At 52.6% G+C, this 23,803-nt stretch overlaps 2 protein-coding genes across 3 annotated transcripts; one reads left to right on the top strand and one right to left on the bottom strand.

Annotated features, from left to right (window-relative positions):
* The first annotated feature begins 1,456 nt into the window (after positions 1-1,456).
* On the top strand, positions 1,457-10,342 carry UBE2Z (ubiquitin conjugating enzyme E2 Z). The gene is made up of 7 exons (XM_088532654.1): positions 1,457-1,905; positions 3,273-3,345; positions 5,082-5,269; positions 7,233-7,344; positions 7,453-7,565; positions 8,072-8,162; positions 9,764-10,342. The coding sequence occupies exons 1-7, from the start codon at positions 1,559-1,561 to the stop codon at positions 9,932-9,934; spliced, it is 1,095 nt and encodes a 364-aa protein (XP_088388780.1). The 5' UTR covers positions 1,457-1,558; the 3' UTR covers positions 9,935-10,342.
* Positions 10,343-12,571: 2,229 nt separating this feature from the next.
* On the bottom strand, positions 12,572-16,164 carry SNF8 (SNF8 subunit of ESCRT-II). 2 transcript variants are annotated; one of them, XM_088532645.1, is made up of 8 exons: positions 16,091-16,164; positions 15,651-15,701; positions 15,128-15,266; positions 14,693-14,797; positions 13,890-13,962; positions 13,473-13,614; positions 13,188-13,262; positions 12,572-12,811 (listed from the first exon to the last, which is right to left on the bottom strand). In XM_088532645.1, the coding sequence occupies exons 1-8, from the start codon at positions 16,142-16,144 to the stop codon at positions 12,674-12,676; spliced, it is 777 nt and encodes a 258-aa protein (XP_088388771.1). In that variant the 5' UTR covers positions 16,145-16,164; the 3' UTR covers positions 12,572-12,673. The 2 variants fall into 2 exon arrangements, with proteins under 2 accessions (XP_088388771.1, XP_088388772.1); XM_088532646.1 differs by lacking the exon at positions 15,651-15,701 and having other exon boundaries at positions 16,091-16,162.
* Between the last annotated feature and the right edge of the window lie 7,639 nt (positions 16,165-23,803).

Below are 23,803 nucleotides of genomic sequence, written 5' to 3'. Positions count from 1 at the left end.
AAGGTGACAATTTTGCGAGCTTGTCTGATTATCTGCTTTAGGTAATTGAATTAATGCAGCTCGTGTGTGTGTTAAAGTCTCCAAAGCATAGTTGTGACCTCCTTTGAGATGTGAATGGGATTCTGTAACTACTACTCCTCATTCTTGATAGCTGCTCACACGCTGTGAGGGGACTGAAAAGAATTTTGGCTCCTGCTAAAAACTGTCAATTAGATTATTTGGAGAAATTTTGTTTTGATTTTGAAACCGAAAAGAAGCCAAGGTAAGGATGAATGACTGAGCAAAAAAAGGAAAAAAAATAACACCTCAAACCCTACATTTCTGGCCAAGCTGATTCTTGGGACATACAACCACATGGAGGGTCACCTGAGCTAATTGTGCTACTGTAGCCAGCGCTCAGCAACTGTCCTAGATGCTGCACTCGGGACAGCACGTTCCATGTAGCAGAAAATTTGCGTCTTGGCAGAGGGGATGATGCACGAGTGACTTGTGTGCTCCTTTCCTGCTTTCTTTAAGGGGAATTCTGAATAGTGGCTTACACACAGCTACGCGCTGTGAGGCTGTCTAGGCTTTGGAAGGGGTTGCTGAAAGGAGACTTCTGCAAACATCTGGGATAGCTTGTCCGTGCTGCCTGTGAAACAGGGGAAATGGCGGAGTCAAGAGCTGAAGTGAACAGGTCAGTAAAACTCCACTGCTTTGGGAGTCTTAAGCCTAAAATTGATCTAAATGTCAGGCAGAAGCTGTTGGCCTCGTTGGTTCCATGGCGTATCAGGTGCCCAGGTTTAGGCTCTCGAGAACACTATGCTGCATTTCCTGGCCCTTTTCAGCATCTGGAAGTGGTATTTTGCCTATGAAACTGTGCCTAAGTAATAAGAAGAAAAGTGACCTTGGAGGTAAAAATAGTCAAAGACAGTTGCCCTCTGGTCCTGTAAACAAAAAAGTCACGGAGCGCCTCCGGGTGACGTGTTGCAAAGTGCGGTACCCACGAGGGATTGTCCTGTTCCGTGTCTGGGGTGGGTAATTCCTGCAAGCGGGCAGGGATAGATCCACCTGCTGCTCTGCGCAGCCCCGGGCAGGCTCCTGTGCTCCCTGCGGAGCTCGGAGCTGTTGGTACCTGCTCTGGGGGCCCTGCGCACCTTTATTCCGGTTGGAAAAATACAGTGGTGGAGTTAAATAAATAAAATTAAAATAAATAAAATTAAAATAAATTAAAAATAATAAAAATAAAATAAAGAAAAAAGAAATATAAAATAAAAATAAAATATTTCTGTCGTGCCCCTGCAGGACCCCTAGGGCTGAGGAGCCTCCGCGGCGCCAGGGGGCGCGGCGCGTTCCGGGGAGGAGAGCGCCTCTCTATGGTTTCTCTGCAGGAGGCGCTCTGGCGGTCGGGACACACTCTATGGTGGCTGCGGCGGTAGTGGGCGGGCAGGTGGCGGAGGGCAGGGGCGCGCTGCAGGCGACGCTCTGGCCGCCAGTCGGTGGTGCTGGAGGCCGCTCTGCGCGGCGGACTCGCTGGTGCGGAGTCCCGGAAGCGGAGCTCGCCGAGGCCGGGCGCGGAATGGCGGAGAGTCCCGCGGCCGAGGAGGCGGCGCCGGCCGCGGTGCTGGCGGCGGGCGGCGGCAGCGGCGCCTCGTCCGGCGGCAGCGGCGGCGCGGGGAGCCCCGGCGTCTTCATCCCCGCCGAGCTGTGGGCGGCGGCGGGTTTCGGCGCGGCGGCGGCGACGCCGCCGGCCTCTGGCGCGGCCCTGGGCAGCGGCGCGACGGCGGCGCCCGTGGCCGGGCTGCCCGCGGCGGCGGCGGCGGCGGGCGCCGCGCTCCTCACGCACTCCGCCTTCTGGGACCCCACGGTGAGCGGCGACTGGGACAGCGAGCGGCCCAGCCCCGCTTGCCTGCTGCGGATCAAACGGTGAGAGAGCCCCGGTAGGGCCCGAGCCGGGAGCGGCACCGGTCGCGGCGGCCCCAGGCCCCGTCCCCACCCTGGGCTCCCCCTCGTCCTGGCGCTTGGGCCAGGACGAGGCTCCAATGTGTGTCCCTCCCTTGTCCCTGCCGTCCGGGGACTCTCCCTCGTCCTACGATGCTGCGGGTGCGACGCTGGCTCGTCCTTGCAGTCTGCAAGCAGAGAGGCTCCCACCTCGAGGGGAGGTTTTTAGGGTGCAGATGGGGTTTATGAAGTACCGACCTGCCCGTAGCTCCCTCCTCTTCCTGCCCTGCGCTGACGCCCAGCGGGTCGGACCCCTGTTGCACCCGGTGGCCGTCAGCACCGAGCGGCAGTGCTGGGACCACAACGTTGCAGTGGGTTCTTCCTCTTCAGGCCTCGCTGCCGGCCAGGTGCTTGTCCTGCCGCCTGCCCTAGACCTTGTGTAATGTCTTCCGAAGGCGGCACCGGATATTTGGGGAGTTTCCAATCCAAACGGCCAGGAGCGCTTGCTTGATAACGTTCCACAGGAAGACTTGGTGCTCCTGGTGCACAAAAACCCCTCTGTGCTCCACCTCCTTCCAGGGGGAAGGACTTTCTGGTAGCTAGTCCTGGAGCTCCGTGCAGGTCTGGTTAGAAGAAGGAGGGCTTTGGTGGTGAGGACCACTCAGTACCTCTACAAGCTGCACCAACTTGCAGGTCACTCATTATTTTTCCTTTCATTAAGGCTGAGTTCGTAAGGAAACAAGGCCTTTGAGGTGAGGCAGTGTCTGGGTATGTGTTCTGGTATCTCTAGAACCCAGGGCCTGACCAAAACCAAATTCAACCAAGTGACAAAGTTCTCGAAGTTAAGACAATTTCATGAAAACAAATGTCCGTGTACAAGAAAGAGATTCTTTAAATACTCTGAGAATGGAGAGGGAAAACAGCTGCTTTCCATGGGAAGGGAAAATTGTCCATTAGGCACTAGAGATTTCACCTAAGAGAGCTTTTAAGTGCTTAGCTATAGAGATTGTGGTTGAAGTCTTAGATGCTGGAGCTGATGTACCATAAAACACAAGACTGTAGGTTATCAAGTTTCACTTGGTCTGATTCACTCACTTACTGATTCACTGAATGCTTGTGCTCTTCGACTGCCTCGGCTATTGTTTAGGATAAGCTGGAAGAGCTCAGGGAGAAAACAGCGAGACAAAGGAAAAAGAAAAACATCCAACTCTTTCATTGAGAGTTTCCATCTTAAAAATCTGTCTCTTTGTGTATGTGCACAGATTTGTTGTCTAGAATGGTCTGTGATCTGTGCTTCGAGGGCTGATGAACGCCAGGGGAGATCCTGACTAATTCCTGTTTCCTTTTTTCAGAGATATCATGTCCATTTATAAGGAACCGCCCCCGGGAATGTTTGTTGTGCCTGATCCCCATGACATGACCAAGGTAAGGGAAGATTTGAAGTAGATTCAACTTTCTGTTTCTCGGTGCTTTGCTGTTGGTAGTTGCTTTATGGGTTTGCCCAAATGGTGTATTCCCTTGTTTAGAGGGGAGTCAGGGTGAATCTTCAAAAAAACCAATCTGGCTCTAGTTTTCTGGGCTACACGGAGATGGGCTGTATTTAAAATGGGAGGAGACTCTCAAGGAAATTGGTTCAGTGGAGAGAGATCACAGGGATCTGAGCAGCTTCCACAGATAAAGCCAGCACTTCCTCAGTGAGCCTGTGAACTAATGGAGCGCTGCTCCGTCTGGATTTATCCTCCTGATGCTTGAAAAAGGATCGTAGCAACATGAAGAACAGAGCAGCTTGAGGAAGAGCCATCTCTGGGTAGCTGTTGGCTGTGGGAGCAGCCAGTGGAGTTGGAATATCTCGGGAAGCCGGAGATGTTTCACTCCAGTGAGCCGGTGCTGGGATGTGTCACCAGGCCAGCGCCCTGTCCCGCCGCGGAGCCGCTGGTTCTCCCTGGCTCCGGGGTCACACGCGGGTCTGTGCAGCCACTCCCAGCACGCAGCCTTGAGCAGAGCTGCTTCCTGGGAATCCGAACGGCTGTGACCACTCCTGCCCCGCTCCTTCCTCTCCTGGCTGCCTGCCTTGGGGTTTTCCAGAACTGGGAACTTCCACTTACGCTTGAGATAGTGAATGCAAACAGAGGCTGCTCAAATGTTCTCGATCCAACATGTTCCTTGGTCTACCTGGTGCTGCCCTCTCTCCAGCTAGTGTCACCTCCTCTGGCCGTGCTGGTTTCTGAGGAGGTAAAGTGTGTCTTGCGGGGTTGCTTTGGCTTCTCCTCTGCTGCATACTTGGACCTGCCTGACAAACTTGGCATCCTCCAGACTCCACCAGACTCCACCTGCCCTGCTCAGGGCCTCCGGGTTTTTGGAGGTAGCACAAAGGGACCGTCTCTGCGCAGGCGGCTCCCGCACGGAGCCTTTAGCTCTGGCTTCCCTTCACGCTGGGAGCTGAAAGTGCGAAAATACCCTCCAAGGAAAATGTGGGTTTGTAAAACACCAGCCTTGGGGCTTGTAAGTAAAATCCAAGGTAGATAAGAGGACATTAAAGGAGACTGCTTGGATCCCGTCAGGAGGATGCAAAAGGAGTAGGCTTCCTTAAGAGCCCAATGGGAGCAGATTTCCTGGTACGCACTTGAGATCTTTGAGGGTAATTAGTGTGGAAAGAATAGGTTCTTAATTTCGGATCCTGGCAGAGGATATTGAGTGATTGCTTTCAATAAAGCCAAATCAGCACAAGATCATAAAACTGAGGAATGTTCTAGTACTGGCAGAAATTCTGATATTTTCTTTTTTTCTAAAATTAGTTTTTTTTTTTTAATTTGAAATCTGACTTCTTTTTCTCTCTCTTTTTACATTTTCTGAAGCAGAGCTCACTAGCCGAACTGTGGTTCAGTCTGGTTTGGCCTGTGTGTTGATGCAGGGATGGGAGGCAGCTGCCGTGGGCCCTGCCCCGGGCGCTGCTTGGCCCCTCGGGCACGGCAGAGCGGGCAGGAGCGGGAAGGAGGGAGGGCACCGCGTGGCCTGCACATGCCCTGTGCTTGTGGAAGATGCTGCAGATGATCCCTAGTGCTGCCTGGGTGGAGATTTCTTGCCTTTGGTTGGCTTTGTGGAGGATTTGACGGTGCTGCACAATTTTGAAGTGGTGCGCAAGACGGGCTTTTGTTTTCCAGATTCATGCATTGATCACAGGCCCATTTGACACGCCTTATGAAGGGGGTTTCTTCTTGTTCCTGTTTCGCTGTCCTCCAGATTATCCCATCCACCCACCAAGGGTCAAACTGATGACAACGGGAAATAACACAGTGAGGTTTAACCCCAACTTCTACCGCAATGGGAAAGTCTGCCTGAGTATTCTAGGGTAAGAGGAGACTTCGGCTGTTTTCAGGGGAAACCAGGAGGTGGCTGCAGGCTGTCTTCTGCCTCGCGCATCCTTCTCAGTACGTCGCATCCTGATCGTGCCCCAGACATTTGCTTGGATGCGGCTTTATGCTTCTGTGAAGCTACGTGCAGAATCAGAGCCTTAAAGCAGCAAAACGCCCTCTAATGAAATAAGAGCCTGGCTTGTCCTTAAAAGCACCTGAGAATGGAGCAGGGGAAGCATGAAGTTCAGTGGATGCTGTCGCTTTCCTCCTGTTTCCCCCTGCAAAGACTTGGCCCAAGCACTGCATTTCTTTTGCTTTTGCGCTTCGCAGCCTGATCCTTAATGTCGTTTGAATATAGGTTTCTATGGTTTTAATTTCCTTTCTCTGTGTGGGTTTAAAAATAAATAAATAAAATTAAAAGCCGCCAAGAACTTCCTTGAGAGCCATTTAACTACTCTGGGCTTCCACCTACACATATTATGTGGGGCTGAGTGGTGGGTTAACAAGGCATCGTTGTCTTGTTGCCTGTTGAAACAGGCTCCGCTGCTGGAAATCCTTGTTATTCACCTGCTTGTTTTTTAAGCATTTATAGTTGGACTTGATGATCTTGAAGGTCATTTCCAGCTATTAAGATTCTGTGAAAGTCCTGGTTGATTCAATGGCTCTTAGGGCTCTGTTAGAGGAACCCTGGACATGGTGTGATGTTCCCAGCTCCAGCTGTGATAGTTGCCAAAAAAGGAAGGTTTTTTACCCAATCTGTTGCAGCCGAGGTGTTTGTACGTGTTCCCTTCTGATGCAGAGAGCTAGTAAGAGGCAGCTGGGTGAGGAAGGGGCAGTGATGGCTCGATTTGCTGTAGGGATTCAGTCAGACAGAAGGAGTCTCGGTCTGATAGGATTAAAAGACTGCCTTTACCAGGCTGGTTCCAGCAGTGCTGTGCACATGTTACTTGCTCCAAGGAGCTGATACCCTGTCCAGGATCTGGCCCAAGGTTGGGCAGGAGGGATGCAGTTTGGATGGGAAACATTTTCCTCCAGCTTATCCATCTTCCTGATCCAGAGAGGTGAATGCCAACACCTGCAAAGCACTGAGACGTGTAGGCAGGTCACATCTCGGAGGTCTGAATGCCCAACAACTTCCATGCCAGCTGTGGTGCTGGATATGCAGTGTAGCCCTGTCCCAAAAGCTAAATGATTGGAGTGATCTAAGGTCGCTGGCCTTGGCAGAAATGGGAAACACGGAGGCAGCTGTGGATGAAAGGATGTAGAAAAGCCCATATGGGTCAGTGCATTTGTTCAGCTTGCAGGGAGGCAGATCTGTATCTAGAACTAGGCTAGTGAGGAAAGGCAGCAGAACAGCTTTTCACAATTATGCCACTCTGTGCAAAGGTTTTTGCTCTCTTATGTTTATGAAACCAGTGCCTTGTTCCTATAGCAGAGCATCTGTTAGTATTTTTTACATGAATCCTTGTGCTGAGTGTCTGCCTTGCAAACTGCCCAAGGGATGGTCTTGTCTGAGTCTTGAAATTCAGATTTCAATTCTTGTGAGCTGCTGGTTTTGACTTGCAGTGTTGGTAGCTTGTGTTGCTGCAGGGTGCTGTGCAGGATGACAGCCCAAGCTTTAATGTGCCCTATAAGAAGTTTGGAAGTGTTACTTTTCCCCAGCTTTCCTATGTGTGAGGCCCTGTGTGTGCTGGCAGTGGAGTAAAGTTTACCAGACTCTTGCTTGGCTCAGGCAGTTGAGTGGGAAAGTGAGTCTGCACCCTTACAACCTTTTCAGTGTCCAGCTTTGTACATCTGTGCCACCTGTTTCTTTTCTTGTTGTATTTCTGTAAGGTATAGATGTTTCTTTATGGCTTCCCAAGCTTTCTGATCTTTTGGTAGTTGGAGGGATGGTAGTCACTGGGCTTGTCTTGTATTTTTAATTAATGTTTTTTTTTTTTTTCTGTTTTGATGCCTCAGCACTTGGACCGGGCCTGCATGGAGCCCAGCACAGAGTATCTCTTCAGTCCTTATCTCCATCCAGTCTCTGATGACTGAGAACCCCTATCACAATGAGCCCGGCTTTGAACAGGTGAGTGTTTGGGATGGGTCATCTCTGATTCTGCAGCTATTTGTCTCTTCTCTCCACAGTTTTCTTCTAGTGGTAGCATAGACTCACTGACCCAAATTCTGTTTCCAGGAGAGGCATCCTGGGGACAGCAAGAACTATAACGAGTGCATTCGGCATGAGACCATCCGAGTAGCAGTGTGTGACATGCTGGAAGGGAAGTGTCCCTGTCCTGAGCCTTTACGGTATGGAAAGGAGCTGAGGAGGAAACATAAGAAAATGGGGGAAGCAGGAATGACTTTTCTGACTGCCCTTTCTGATATTCTGAGAGTTCCAGGGAAAAGCAAGCCTTTAACTCTCCCAGATCCAGCAAAGAATAGTTGGTTGGGATATTTGGATTTGTGTGGAGCCCAGGAGCTGTGTATTGACAAAGGCTGTGCTAATACGCACGATGGCTGCATCCTCTGATTAGCATTTGAGAATAAACGTACCTTGTCTCATGGCAAAAAAAGAAAATCTTGGGACAAGAGGGAGATGGCAGCTGTTGTACAAGCACATGCACAATCTGTCCAGCTGCAGTGACACTGTAGCTCATTTTGCTGTGTCCTGCCTAGCTGTATCCAGTTGTCTGGAACACCCTGTGCAGGCAGTTGATTCATTCAGCTGGAGTCTGGTGGGGGGGTTGTGAGTTGGGATGAGAGCACCATTCTTGTCATTCTGTGCTGACCATGTGTCTTCTCGTTGCCTTCAGGGGAGTAATGGAGAAATCCTTCATGGAATACTATGACTTCTATGAAGGGGTGTGCAAAGAAAGACTTTATCTCCAAGGACAGACAATGCAGGTGGGTGGCAGACAAGCTCCCTGTTGATGCCACACTGCCTTGGTGAGGGGTGTGTGGTTGGACAGCTTGGTGAGAAGCAGCTGTGTTGTGATGTGCCATTCATAAGGGTATATTTTCCTATTGGGATTCTGGTTGGACTTTTTCTTCTGACGTTCCTTTGCTCATGCAGCAGATAGGAACTCCTCTCTCTGACTCCTCTGACTGTGCTGAAAGTGGCTGACTGAACCAAGAGTTTCTAGAGGAGACAGGGGTGGAGGAATAGAGATAATATGGAAGATGCATCTAGGCATGTTGAATACAGGAGCCTTGTTTCTGTAGGACACTACACTTTAAAGAATAGATTGTTGAGCTGTTCGCATATGAACAGACGTGTCTTCCTTTCTAATCAGCTGCCTTTTGTCTGACTCATTAAGAAATTTTGGCTCTTAAGAAAAGATGGAAGTAGTTGAATTAATGATCTATAGTTAAGCCCTTTTTTTTTTTTCCTGTCAGTGCTGTCACTGGTTGTGTAATTTATAAAATGAAAGCATTCCCAGATCAGGAGAGCTCTTGTTTGAAATGAGAAATTCCCCCAAGGCAGATCTGTGCCTGACTTGTATCTACAGAGGCTGCTGGACTGTACAGTGAAGTGCGATGGTGCTGGAAGGTTGTCAGGCACAGCCCATTCTTGTTTCTTCTACACGGAGCCAAGGCTTAGTTGCTTTCACTGTGAGTTTGTGAAGAACATGGGATTGGCACTGCCTTATGCTTGGTCTCCGGGGTAGTGACTACCACGCACCATTTCCTGCTCGTTTGTAAACGATAGTGTATGAAGACATCAACACAATGTGCTAGAGAGATGCCATTGTTGTCTTCACTACCCTGTATTTAAAATGAAGCCACTGCAGGGTCGGTATGAGTTGAGCACTTGCCATATGTGCTGTCTTGTTAATTCTGGAGCCACATGTTGGCTTGTGCTGAAGATCAGTGTCCCACCATTTCATATAGCCCTGGCAATGTGTCTTCAGCTTGGAATTGGGATGAAAGGAGCAAATGTTAAATGTCCAAATACTTCTCTTTTATCCAGCTACATCTCAGCTGAGGGACTTGGTTTGCAATAAGAATAGTGTCCCTTTCACTTGGAAGAGATCTGTAATACTAATGTAAAGTGTGATAAAATCTTTGCCCTCTGGTTATAGAGGCTTTTATTTGTAATATGTTTTATTTACCACCTTCCTATGGGTCTTGAGATAAAATCTTTGAAAAAGCTTACTTCATCAGAGCTACTAGTAGAAACACAGCCTGTGTCTGCCTGACCCTTCATCCATCTTTGAAGTTTGCTTGGGTTTGTAACACTTCCCAAAAGAGATTCCACACAGGAAAAAAAAATGTTTAGTCTTCGGCCTCTGCCTTGACACTGAAAAGCTCAGGGATCTCTTGGTCACAAGCTGGGATTTAACCCTGAAGTCATTGACCATTCTTTGCCCAATTACTGTGCAGTTTTCTTCTTTCTGTCTCTTGTCCCGGTAAATCTTTTACACACTGAGCCTAGTTTGATGTCATGTTTCACTGTAGAACAGTAATGGTCTTTATTAATATATTTATCCCCACTTTCTTTCCAGGATCCTTTTGGTGAGAAACGAGGCCACTTTGACTATCAGTCCCTGTTAATCCGTTTGCAAGGAATTCGTCAGAAGGTGCAAGAGAAACACCAGCAGGAGAATACAGAAATAGACTCTGAGAGCAGCTCCTCTGAGACAGAGACAGACACTCAAGGTTGTTCCAAAGCTTAGAGCTGTGTCAGCAGTGGAGAGGCCAAGCTGTGGGGATGTTCTGTCTTCACAGTCTAGAGTACCCCTGACAGACTCGACAACCAAACCAGCGCCAGAGCGGAGAAAACTGCGGGGCATCTCCTGTCTCCTTTTACTGCTCTGGTGGATAATGCTGAATGAGAAGACTTCATTCTAGACAAAGCCAAGCTTGTGACAGGCTACTATTAAAAGGTACTTAACTATACTAGAAAGCTGGAGCATGTGGCATCAGGTTATTTTTTGGAAACACCTACACTGGGTTCTTCACTGGGTTCTTTTTTTTTTTTTTTTGTTATTATTAAACAATGAGATCTAGACCGTGACTCCTCTTTACAGCTTTTCTGTTCCTAGACAGTGAGCCCTTCCCTGGGGCCGTGCTGAATGTGGAGCTTTAGCTTGGGGAGAGCTCTGATGAGTCTGGGCTATGACAGGGCCCGTGCACCGTGTGCCCAGGTGAAACCTTTTTGTGCAGGTTGGGAGAGACAGAGACCCTCTGCTCCGCGGGAGCCCACCTACCTGATGGCTTTCTTCTAGACACTGTTCTAGACAGACCAAAGATAAAGAGCAGTGGTGGAATCTGGGCTTCTTTCTGACAGCTTTATTCAAGCCCTGGATGACTTTGTCCACTGGGAGTCCAGGAGCAAAGGGGCGAATGAAAAGTGGAAACTGCAAGAATTCATAAATCGAGTGCAGCTGTGTTCACTCTGGCATTTTGGGGGAAGGAAGCTGAGGAAATCATTGGTTCAGAGATGGCGGAGCACTTAAAAATAAGTCTAATTTGTGTAATTTTTTAAGTGTTGATTTGAAGTTAGTGTCCTAGAAATGTTTTATCTGACTGCCCTGAATTGAGCTATTCTGTTTCCTTAACTGAAGCACTCTTTGCTTTTCGCCCCTCTCGTTAGTGTAATATATATTTTTTTCTCCCCTCTTCCTCCTGCGCCCTCACTTTCAACTGTTAACTTTGAACCATTAACTCAGACTCATCACACTGAAATGCTAGAATGGGCGTTCCTAGCTAAGGAAGCCACTGTCACTGAGGTTTATGCCTCATTACTGACTGAAAATTCCTTTGCCAAACTTCACCGAGTGCAAGCTAGCTGAGTGTCACAAGGTCTAAAACTTGATGATTTGAACAGCTGTTTCAAACAGCAGCTTTTTACTAGAGCGAAGGCAAACCTCTCGCAGAGGTGTCTGCTGGCTGCGAGTGCCATTACATCAAAGATGTATTCAGTGTAACATAGGTGGAGGTGAAATATCCATTTTTTTTTCCAGGTAAATAAGCCTGGTGATGATTGATTGGAGCAGTAAAATGTTTTGTTGATGAAAAGCTTAATCTATTTTTTTGACAGGAGCTTTGACAGCTAAGCACAAAGTTGCATGTTGTCTCAGGCCCTCTCCCACGTCCTTTACACACCTTCCATGTCCTCAGCCCCATTCCAGAGTCCTAGCAGTGGTGAGGGAACTTCCAACCCGGTTGTCTCTAGGAAAGGGCATAGCAAGGGGCCAAAAGCCCCCTGCAGTGTCACGTACAGAAGGGCAGTGTCCCCATGTGTCACTGAGTTATCTGGAAGCTCTGTGCTCTGAGCATCTTGCAGAACTCAGAAGCCTGCACACTGCTGTGTGAGCAGCTCTGAAAAACGGAAAGGTGGGAGCATTTCTGAATTAGAAAGGTGCCATCTAACAACTCGGGAACCTTTTGCCCTTTAGCAAGCAAACTCCCCTGGGTCTGTCATTGGTATGATTTAGGCTTAACCCCTGTCTTCCCTCAAGGGAAAGCTAAACTTAAATAGGACTCACTCAACACATATACCAGATGAGAGTAAATAAAACTCTGTTCAGCTTGAAATAAGGTCTCAGGGAGGCAGCGGGGTCTCCTGAGAAGTCATGAGCTGTGTGCTACGTTAACACCTCTTTAATCCCATTGTAAATGTCAGTTGTTTTTCACCATTCAGTAGCATTGTGGGTAGAGCTGTGACTCTGCTGCCTTCCCAAGGCAGAGCTGGTTCTGAAATCTGTTTGTGGTGCATGTGGTGTTACCATCCACTGATACAATGAAACAAGAAAATGCCTTATTGTGGACACTATTCATATAACTAGCATGTGGCTGTAAAAGAAGTATTAGTTTTATAGCTCTAATATTGTCTGTCCTACCATTTCTGAATGTTTCCATTTCAAAGTGACAATCCTCAACTGACTGCTCTAGGCAGAGATGTTTTAGCAACAGATTTTTAGACCTAATTGAGTTGAAAATATATGCACAAGAGTCACTCTAAGATACCTTGTTTATATACTATTGTACATAAGATTTTTTTTTTTGTGCAATAAAGTTTGTTTTGGCAGAATCTAGACTGTGGTGGTACTTAGTAGAACAACTCATTCACAGAGCAAAGAAGACTCCAAAACAGTTTCTCAGCTGCTTTGGAAGTGTCACTGCTGGCTCTGAGACTCTTCATAGTCACATGTGCATCCTTCAAGACTGCTGTTGAAATAGGAGCCTGGATAACTTTGCTCTTGCTGTGACAAGGTAATTAGTGTCTGTAATCATAAGAGGTATTTCCACCTACAACAATTCAAAGGTAACAAAGTATGAATTAGTCCTGTTAACCTCTTCAAGCTAGACACTTTTTAGAAAACTTTTATTTGAAGTCCACTGTCCCTGTGTTTCAGGTGATATGCAAATAGCCTCCGAAGAAGAATTATATACAGGCACAGAATACTTAGTCAAGGTATTGCCTCCTTGGCTTCCTCTGGAGTGATTTCCTGAGAGTACAGCTCTGTAAAGAGAGCAGGCAGCCAGTACTGAGGGTCTCCTGCTGCTTGTGTATCCAGCCAGGCCATTCCTTCCTTCAGCAAGTGTTCCTGTATAGAGTGGAAACTGTGAGTAAAACTTAACTAAAGGGCTGGCAAGCCACCGACGGTAGAGGCCTGATCTCATATTTATCCTAGGAATAAGGAAGTGTTGTAGAACTTGGACAAAAATAATTGTTACTCATCCTGAGCTTGAGGAATATAATTCAGGCACCTAATGACTCCCACCCTGTCACAGCAGGATGTCCTGAACTAACAAGATTCAAGCTTTTAACAGAGTTATCAGTTAACTGACAGGTGTCACTGGCAGCTGCAAAGTTTGTTTGTACTCAAGTTTTTGGCTTCTCCAGCTTATCCCAAAGCTGCAGGAGCAGCCACTCAACACCGTTGTTTAACCTCACAAAGCATAGGAGACCATCGTACGTACCAGCACCTGCTGCGCTCGTTCCGTCTCCCACTTCAGACTGGATTTGATCTCACTGACTGTTACATACCCCTTTTTCTGAAATTAGAAGAAAAACACCAGATACTCATAGTCATAGGCTGTAGTTTAGAAAAGTGTGAACAGTTGCGTGCATAGGCCTGATCTACTCCCAGCTCAAGTTCTAGATTCATGTTCATGCTGGAATTTGTGCCTTCTATACTGTTTCCTATCATGAAAACAGTAAGATTCTTTCATAGTGGTTGTATTTTAAAGCTCCTGACTCAATACCTCTGCCAACTGCAAGACGACTGTGTGATCCATGTTCAGTTCTGCTGGTACAGACTGGATCAGATATGTTCCACCAACAGGAATAATCCCAAAGCCATTCCCCAAGACCTTCAGCTTCTTGATTGCACGAAGGAGATCATCCCTGAGAAGCAGAGGTCAAAGCAAGGCTTTAAAGCAAGAGCCTCTCTTTTTTAAAAAAACAATTTAGGATTATAAGTGTACTCTTATTCTCTTAACCATTTCAGTTCAGAAACTACAAGTCATTAATTGTGGATCACGTGCAAGCAAATGGCTCCTTTGTTAGAGATCGAATTTGGAATCCAGTTGATCACAGCAGCACTTGAAGATGCCACTAATTTTCCCCCGTTCTTCCCCACATGCTACTCAACTCCCCGCTCCTGTAAAACAGATACTCACTGGCTAACATCTTGAGCAAACTTTCCCCTTCCCTTCAGCACTTGCTGGTGAAGTTCTTCCAGTGTTATCAGACCTAAGAGCCAACAAAAGGGGACAGAAAATGATTACTGTATATATATATATATATATATATATATTAAAAAAAAAGGAGTCAAGTCTGCCTTTTGTGTTTGCTGCTGGCTTACCTCTGCCTTGATGTTTTAGACGGGGCGGTCCATTGCTCCCCATTTCAAGGCTTGGGTAAGATAAGTGTCTCACTTTCTCTCTGTGGAACTAACATGCAGCAAACTGTGCCTTCCCCCACAAACATCTCATGTCCAAGTTGCAGCTCGTTTTGATGCGGCCTATTCTTGGTCTTGGATTGCCTTCTGAAGTGAAGAGCATCCAGTACCTTTTTCAGGCACTTACTACTATTTTGATTCTTCTGGATACTGTTGTACTCCTTTAAAGATAATCTTACTGTCAGGCTCAAAGCAGTGACTCATTTCTTACTCCTTCAGGATTGTCATTTATCACTACTGTTTCCTCAAGGTGAAGGGAATTGCAGTTTCATTACCTAAATAGGGCAGAGTTGCTTGATTTCTGCAAAAACCCATCAACGCAGGTAATTACCAGTGACCTTACTTTAATGTGTTATAAAAACAAGGAGGCTTTTCAGGGGGAATGAAGACAAAAATGTCATCTCAGCATTTTCTAAATATAGTAAAGAACACAATACTGAGCGAGACGACTCATTTTCCAGGGGGAAAAGGTATTCTCCATGCTCTGTAACACCTAGAAGCCACCTACAGCAGGATCCTCACCTCCATTCCTGTGCTTCAGAGCCAGACAAACTTCAATAATCTGCACACCCAGTTCGTAGTAGAAGTCACCAACTCCCAGCATCTCTGACCAGAATCCTTTACCAGCTGTAAAATGAGAAAGGGAAAAGTGATGAGACCATCGGCAAAAATATCCTTCCTTAACAAGGAAGGTGCCAAGCAGCCTGCTTGCTCCTTGTGGAGTTGCACGCTCTGTAACCTTGGGAATCAGCAAGACAGAGGGTGTTAGGGAATCCCAGACTACATCACACTCAGACACGAAATACACAGAATCAGGAGTCTGGTTCAGAGGACACTGTCTCCCCCAAAATCAAAATGCCATCGGCTTTTCCCATCAGATTCCCTGAGAAAGGTTTAGTGTATGACAACAGGCAGATGAACCCTCAGCTCATTAAGCCCCTGGTGCCTATTTCTCACATGCCAAAGGATCCACTCCTATTGTTGCACACATATCCTGGAACTGGACCCGGAACTGGGGATTTTTACGGATCTCTTGTTTGTGTTTGCTGGCAAACTCCTCTAAGTTGGTCTTAAACATATCCAGCTGCTTAGACATCTGAAAGACACAATTGCAGAGAAGCATTTCTGTCTTAACCCTAATTTGGTGCATATTTCCTATAAGCATATCATATACCTACCCTCCTCCCCAGAAACTAAGTGCAGGCCTCAAGTAACACGAGGGTCTCTGACCTGCTGCCTCCTGAGCACAGGTGGCCCCGGTGGTCTCAAAGGAAGGCAATGAGTTAAAGTTGCTTGACGGAATCAGGATTCTCTATTTTAACACCGAATACCTGTTTGCATCACGCGTCCACGCGGTGCAACGTGTGCCAGGAACAGCCCAGCGCTCCGACGGAGGAGCAAACGGGCACCATTGTCACCCGTCCTCACGGCACCCGGACGCGGCCCCACGTTGACCCCCGGCCAGGCGCCCGTGTCCCACCTGGGCCAGCTGGTCCTCGGCCAGCACCGTCCCTCGCTCCTTGTACTTGGCCTGTGGGGGGAAGAGGGAAGCGTGAGGCGCGGTGGGGAGGGACACACCGGGGCCTGCCCCCACCTCCACCCGGGGGACCCCTGAAGCGGCACCGTCGGGGCCTCGACGCCCCCTGCTCAAAATCGGGGGCGGGAAGGGATCTGCTGGCCCCCAAATGGGCCCGGTGCCCACCATCCCCCCGCCCCCCGAACCACAGGTGCCCAGGGGATGGTACCGGCGGGGTACTGCTGAAAATGGGGGTGGAAAAGGATCCGATACCCTCAAAATGCGCCCGGTAAGCGCCGCCGCCGCCGCGGGACTGACGGGGCCCGCTCCTCCCCTAAAGGGGCCCAGCACCGCCCGCCGGAGCCCGGCGCCCCCCGGCAGGACCGACCCCCCTCCCTCGGCACCTCCGCGAGCTTCTTCTTGGCGATGGCGCCCGCGCCCACGCCCCGCCGGTGCATGGCGGCCGCCGCAGCCGCCCGGCGCGCGGCCTGACGTCATCACGCAGCGACAGCGAGCGGCACCTCCCGGTGGCGGCGGGCGCGCGCGGGCCGCCATGTTGGGGCGTTACGAGGTCTCCTCCCATGTGGGGTCGGGAGAGCTGCCAACCCCCCCCGCCGCCTCCTGTAGGCTCCGAATGGGCCCGGTCGGGGCCTACGGGCCCTAAGGCGCTTTCCGCTGGCGCCGCCAAGGCCGGGCAGACCCAAGGCCGGACCTGCAGGGCCCGCACGAGCCGCTGCTGGTCCCCACGGGGCTCGTAGAGACCGCCAGGGCCCCTAGGAGCTCCTCGGAGGCCTGCATGGGGCCCGCAGAGCCCACAGGCCCGTATGGAGCCTGTGGGAGTTCACGTGGGGCCTGTGGAAACCGCTATGGCCCCTATGAGTTCTGCGGAGGGCAAAACGGGGCCTGCAGAGCTCTCCCGGTGCCGTATGTAGCCCGTGCAGGTTCACACAGGGCCAGGAGAGTCCACCTGGGCCCCCACCGGACTCGGAGGCCCTCACCGGGTGCACAGAGAGTGCCCAGGATGGTATGGAGCACTTGGAGGTTCACACGAGGCCCATGGAGCACTCCAGGGCCTGTACGGAGCACCTGCAGGTCCACACAGATCCATAGAGCCTGTCTGGGAGGATAAGGGATCCGGGGAGGCCCTCACGGGGCCCATAGGGTCAGTTTGGACCCGCTGAGGGCCGCAGGGGAACCATGGAGCTCACATGGGACTTTAGGGAGTCTGGAGGGACACATGAGGCCCGTAGGGCCCATGTGGGATCATAGGAAGCAGGCAGAGGTGGCCATGGGGCCTGTAGAGCCCGCCAGGGCAAGTATGGGCCCAGTGGCGGCACCCTTGTCACCGCAGGGGCGTCCTCAGCGGGGCCCCATCGTGCCAGGGAACAGGGGGCTGTCAGGGAAGAGGGGCCGGCAGTCAGTGTCCCAGCATAAGGATTCTAATGAAATGCTAATGATATGCAAATTCAATGTTAATGAGGCTAAGACTGGCTGTTCAGTCAGCACTAATTAGAGATCAGAGGTGTGTTGCTGTTGCAGTCTGGGAGCGGTGAGATGCTAATGAGATGCAAATTTTATGGTTATGGAGCCATGACTGGCTCTTCGGGAGCTCTGTTCTTAGCCCTGTTTTCTGCCCGGCCAAGCCGTGAGGGACAGAACCGGTCCACGTGGAGAGGCGGGGCTCGCGGGAGCAGGGGCGGAGCCGCCTGCGGGGGCGGAGCCAGGGACAGCGGGGCCGGGACCGAACGGCGTGGGACGGGACTGTTGTTTCCGTGTGTTTTTGTTGTTCGGGGACCGAGGAGGCGCTCGGGTTCCAACCGCAGAGTAATGAGATGCTAACGGCCTGGTAATGGCATGTTAATTATATGCTAACGAGGGCAGCGCTCATGGGTGTTGTGAGCGGGCAGGGGCGTGGCCGAAGTAGAAATGGGGCGTGGCAATTGGGAGAGGGGCGTGGCCGGCGGTAAAAAGGGGCGGAGGCCCCTGATAGAGGGGGTGGGGCCTCCGCCTGGTCGCAGTCACGGGGCGTTGCGGTCCTGCCGGGAGCTGCGGGACCGGCACGGACTGAAGCGCCGAGCGGGCACCGGAGCCACCGGGAGCCGCGGAAGCCGCGTGGAGGCCGGAGCCGCTGCTGGGGCGGAGACCCCGGGCCGGAGCCGCCCCGGTGCGGGGCCCGTTCCCGGCAGCGGGAGCAGCCGCTGCCCCCGGGGTCCCGCTGGGGCGGCCCGAGCCCTGCGTGGGGACGGCGAGTGCAGCGGGGGGCACGGAACCGGGGCCGGGCCGAGGCGGGGGCAGCGGCGTCGGGCCCGGCCGGACAGCGCTCGCGGCTCCGGGCAGCGGCACCGAGCGCGGTCCCGGCCCGGCCGGGACTTGGACCCACTCGGGCCCTGCGGCCGTCACGGAGCCCCCCCGAGCGCTGGAGCCAGTAAGTAACGAGCGCGGGGGCTCGGGGCAGGGGATGGGGTGCGCGGGGGTACCCGGGGCTCGTGTGCATCCAGCCTGGCACCTATGGGATCCATAGGGACTGCATGGGCTGCCCGTGGCTCGTGTGCATCCAGCCTGGCACCTATGGGATCCATAGGGACTGCATGGGCTGCCCGCGCTGTGAGCGCTTGTGTAACTGCACTATAATCTGTGACGGTAAGGTAAAATAACAAAAACTTGTTTAGCTGATAAATCTTATTAATTTTGTGATAAACAAAACTGTTTTGTTTAACTGCTTGGTCTAATTTATCTAATTATCTTGTTAATTTTATGTGATAAATCATATCTAATGGAGAAACAAGTTTATCTCCTTATCTTGTTAAACTGGTTTATGGGATAAAGAACAACTTGTTTATGGGGGCTGGAAGTGTTGGCTGATGGTGACTCCTGGGTTTCCCTATGTCACCTCCTTGCTGATGGCTTGTCCTGATGGAGCAGTTCCCTTGTGAATCTTGAATGTGTGTTGACTCCCTGATGCCCAATGATTCCCTACTCTGAGCTGGAAATACTGGCTTAACCTCGAATAAAATGTTGGCCTGCCCCGATGGTGTCCGCTGCGCTCGTCTCTCTCCCACTCCACTGTTGTGCCCGCAATGTTCCCAACTGCCAAGCTTGCAAATCAATCACTGTGCGTCCTGACATCCCCTTGAATAGTTCACCACATTGAATGATTAGCTCTTGAACATTTAATTAGTTAATTGAATAATTGACTCATTGGCAGTCCCTCCCTAGTAACTAAGGAGTCTGGTACTTGCACAAGCATTGGACAAAGCGGGTCCCCAAGGTGACTTTTGCTGCATATTCTAAGTCATGTGTGAAGGTTTGGCCTAGTGCAGAGGGGCTTCCCTGCCATCGCGGTGCCCGCTAATGGACCCCACCTCCGGTGAGGGTCCACGTGCCCAACCACCCCCCACCTGCATCAAGGGGATGGCTCCCCATGCCCCCAGGCCTCTATTTGGGGCTGAAAACAGACGACTTAGCCTCTGTTTTCAAGCTCCAAAACGCACGACTTAAGTCTCCATTACTGAGCTCTCCAACCAGACCCAGGAAGCTGATTTGGAGCCCCGAAAACACACGACTTAGTCTCAGTTTCTGAGCTCTGAAACCAGTGCAAGTCACCTGGTTCTGAGCAGCAAAAATGCAGCACTTAGCCTCTGTGTCTGAGCCCCCAGACAGCCCCAGAGCCTGGTTTTGAACGCAGAAATGCAGCACTTGGTCTCTGCATCCACATGAAATAAGTAGCTCATTGTCAGTCCATCCATAGCAAATAGAGCCCAGGGGTTGGAGTAGCCATGAACAAAGGGGGGGCTGCAAAAGGGCCTCTCATGCCAGAAACTCAGTCAGATGCTGAGGCTGGGCCTGGTGCATGGAGGCTCCCCCCACCCTCTGCTTTGGGCGCTGCAGAGCAGAGCACCCACTCGCTGCTCCCAGCTGCACAAACGCAGGACCTGGGCTCTGCCCTTGAACCCCCAAACGCAGCCCTTAGGCTCTGCTTTGGAGCACCAAAACGCAGGACCTGGTGTCCACTCCTGAGCTCTGCAGCCAGGCCCTGGGACCTCCTGGGGAGCCCCAGAACTGCAGCACTTCGCCTCAAAGTCAGAGCTCAGAGAAGCAGGATTTAACCTCTGTTTCTGAATCTGCCCCACAACCCCAGGAACACGTTTGCAGGTGCCCAAAACGCAGCACTCGGCCACCATTTCTCAGCCCCCAAAGTGCCCTAGCAGCAGGGTGGGGAAGGGCCAGAAACACAGGGCTTAGAAGTGGAGGGGAGATCCTGCAATTTGGGGTCTGAAGTAAGAAGCTTGCGGGCTGTTACAAGCTAGACTGAATCGCTGGCCTTCAACCCAAAAACACAGGGCTGAATCGCCCTCTTCTGAGCCCCAAAGCAGCCCCCTGAACTCATGGGGGAACCCCAGGACGCAGCATTGGGGCAGGGAGGCAAAGACCCCCCCAACCCGCCCCTTCAGCCCCTCTTCTCGCAGCCCGGAGGTGCCCCAGGTCCCCCCACCCCGTGTGCGCTGGGGACGGGAAGGGGGTCGGGACGGGTCGTGCTCGGGACCCGGCTCGGGGCCCCCTCCGGGCAGGCCGGGCCCAGCCCGCGGCGCGGGGCAGCCCCGGGGCGGGCGGGCGGCCCCTGCGCTCCGGCCCTTCGGCCTTTACTTCCCGGCGGCGGCAGCGACCGCCCCGCGGCCCCGAGCCGCCCCCCGCGCTGCGCCGGCCCCGGAGCCGCCGCTCCCGGGCGGACAGAGCCCCCGCTCCGCTCCGCTCGCACCGCCCCGGCCCGGCCGCCGCTCCCCTGGGCCGGGCGGAGCGGGCAGCGCGGCGGGACCGACCGGCCCCGGCGCGAGGAGCCGCCGCAGCCGCCGGCCCGGAGCCCCCGCGGCCCCGCCCGCGCTCTGGGGACGGGAGCAGCCGCGCAGGCGCCGGGAAGGGCCCCGCCCCCCGGGGCTCCGCCCCTCCGGCACCTCGCAACGCCAGTGGCTGCGACCCGACAGAAGCCCCGCCCTCTTACTCGGTAGCCACGCCCTCTTCTAGACTCCGGTCGCGCTCCCTCCTTTTCTGCATCACCCAATCAACGCTGGCCTCATTAGCATATCGTTAGCATACAATTAGTATTGCAATAACATACGGTTACTCTGCAGCTGGAACCCGAACACTTCTGCGGTCCCCGGACAAGAAAAACAGCAGCCCCGCCCCACACCGTTTGGTCCCGGCCCCCCTGTCCCTGGCTCCGCCCCCTGCTCCCGCGAGCCCCGCCTCTCCACGTGGACCGGTTCTGTCCCTCACCGCTTGGCTGGGCAGAAAACAGGGCTAAGAACAGAGCTCCCGAAGAGCCAGTCATGGCCCATAACCATAAAATTTGCATATAATTAGCATCTCACCACTCCCAGACTGCAACAGCAACACACCTCTTATATCTAAAGAGCTTTAGGAGCCCCCTCCTAAGCTAACATTGGTCCTGTGTTAGCCAGTCGTGGCCTCCTTACCATCGAGTTTACAGCTCATTAATATCTCATTAGCATCTCATTACCATTCCTATATTGGGACACTGAGTCTCAGCCTCTTTTTCCTGACAATCCCATTCCGTGGCACGATGGGGCACAGCAGAGGACGGGAGCAACTCATGACATGTGTGGGCTCAGCCGGCCTCTCATGTTGCCTTTTGGGGCTTCCGTGGATACAGGTCCAGGGGTCCCTACGGGCTTTTGTGTGGCCTCGCAGGTCCCCCGTGAGCATGGGGCCAGCGGGGGGTGAGGCCCTATGGGCTTCCGTGCGGCCTCCACGCGCATGAGGCCGGGGGGACCTGATGGGCATCTGTGCGGCCTCCCGGAGCCTCTGTGCACAAAGCACCAGGGGCGCCCTATAACTTTCCGTACGGCCTTCCCGGGGCCTCCGTGCACAACGGGCCGGGGGGCCCTACGGGATTTGGTGCAGCCTCCTGGGGCCTCCATATGCAAAACTCCAGAGGGTGTCGTGCGGCCTCCCAGGGCCTCCATGCTCAAGGATCTGGGGGCTCTACCAGCTTTCCTGCGGCCTCTGTGCGCACTGAGCCGGGAGGCTCTATGGGCTTTCATGTGGCCTCCCTGGTGCCTCCATGTGCACTGGGCCGGAGGGGGGGGCCTATAGGCTTTCATGCGGCCTCCGGGGGCCTCTACACACACTGGGCCTGGGATCCCTATGGGCTGTGGTGCGGCCTCCCTGAGCGCTGGTCTTGGGGGGGCCCTACGGGCTTCTTGGGGCCTCCGTTCCCAGTGGTCCGGGATGGGGGGTTTTATTGGCTTTCATGTGGCCTCCCGGGGCCTCCGTGTGCACTGGGCAGTGGCTCCTAGAGCATCTTGGCAAGGTGCTCCCAGCCTTTCCCAGCGCAGGGACCCGCTAGAGGGCAACAGAAACCCAGGAAAAGAAACGTGGAGCCGCACGGCTGGGAAGGGGCTCTGGAGCGGCTGTAGGCTTCCCATAAGGCCGTCCAGCTTGGAGTGCCTTGATCCCAGGAAAAGAAGGCCAGGAGCAAGAAGGAAATCAGAAGCACGAAGCACACGGCGCAATTAAGCCTGAAATATCTAACACTCATATCCCAGATGGAGCCCTGCCAGCAGCCTCCCGTCTGTGCCTGGAGCGGGAAGGAGATACCTTGGCCACCAGGACATTCTTCTCTGGCAAAATGCACTGGGATAAACTTGGAAACCTCCTTGGCTCCAGCGCCCACGGATGGCACGGGTAGTGGAGTGGCTCCGGTGGGAGCCGTAGCAGCGCGAGTCGAGCGAGCGCGGCTCCTAAATCTCTGCTTTTTATGCCACTCCTGTCTCTGGCTCCCTCCAAACCCTGGAACAAAAAACAACAGAGAGGATGTTAAATCACTTTTATCCCCTGCTCTTCCTCCTTGCCCTGAGCTGGGCTCATCAAAGCTTGGCCCCAGTTTGGGACCGAAGCCATGTGGCCTTTTCTCTCCTAGAGGATTTTGGAGCCTGGTGGTTGGATTGGGCACGAGAGGCCCTTCCCCTGGTCATTTGAGGCTGCATTCCCAATTTTATTCAAAATTCAATAAAACCAAAGGCAGGAGGCAGCATGCAGGGACTGGGCAGGCGTGTGAGATCAGCCAGCAGCACAGAACATGCCCTTTTTCCTGCAGTTTAATAGCATTTAGCTCTACACAGCAAGGTCCATCTTTCCCAAGCAGCTCAGGAGAAGGAGAATAGGAAAAGGATGCCAGGATGGAAGTAGCACAGTGTAGAGAAGGAAGCACACTTGGAACTGAGAAAACAAAGGGCGCAATCCTTGCCCCATCCTTGGCAAACCAAGGCTCAGGGGAATTCCTCCCTGCCCCCTCAGTGCCTGCGAGTCCGACATTCCTGTATTCCCAGGATAAAATGAAAGTTAGAGAGATGCGTTTTTTGCTGGGAGACTGCAAAACTCCCTGAATCCTACCTTTCCCTTGCAAAGCGGGTGGTGGAGCTGCTGGGCAGTGGGAAACGGCCTCCATCACAGACAGGTGTGAGGACTCACACCAGCCTCAGCCTCCAGCAGGTTGTTAATTCCACAACCCACCCCTCAAAAAAAAAAAAAAAAAAAAAAAAAAACGCCCCCAAAAAACAGAAGCCCTGGAAATATTAAAATTCACTGTCTAATGCTTTTAAAGGCAGGAGGGAAAGAGGCTGCATGGCCCCATGCTGGGGGGAAACCCTTTTGCAAGTGAAAAGCAGTTGCAAAGGGCGAAGCACAGATGGCTGCTCTGAGCTGCCCCCAGACCCCATTTTGCTGCCCCCTCTTTCCCACGGGACTCCAAGGTATTCCCGGCTGGATGCAGGGGAGCTCCCATAAGCTCCCCAAGCGCTGCCGGGGAGGCCGGGGCGCTGCGGGCAGGGAACGGGTCTGGGCAGAGGTGCCGCCGGGAGGGAGCCGGGGAAGGAACAAGGAAAGGATGGAGCTGGGGATGGATGTGGGGAGGGAGAGAGGATGGAGCCGGGAATGGAGCAAGGGATGGAGCCGGGGGTGGAGAAGGGGAGGGAGCCGAGCGGGAGCGGGGCGGCGGCTGGAAGGCGGCGGCAGGTGAAGCGGCGGCAGGGACCGGCCCCGCCGCTCCGTCCAGCCGGAGGGGGCCGGGGGACGCCGGGGGACGCCCCCTCCTCCCCTGC

Source organism: Tinamus guttatus, unplaced genomic scaffold (assembly GCF_059628265.1).
Source record: "Tinamus guttatus ecotype Peru unplaced genomic scaffold, ASM5962826v1 Tinamus_guttatus_pri_ptg000463l, whole genome shotgun sequence".
Classification (NCBI taxonomy): Eukaryota; Metazoa; Chordata; class Aves; order Tinamiformes; family Tinamidae; genus Tinamus; species Tinamus guttatus.
This window is presented reverse-complemented; position numbering and strand designations above follow the sequence as displayed.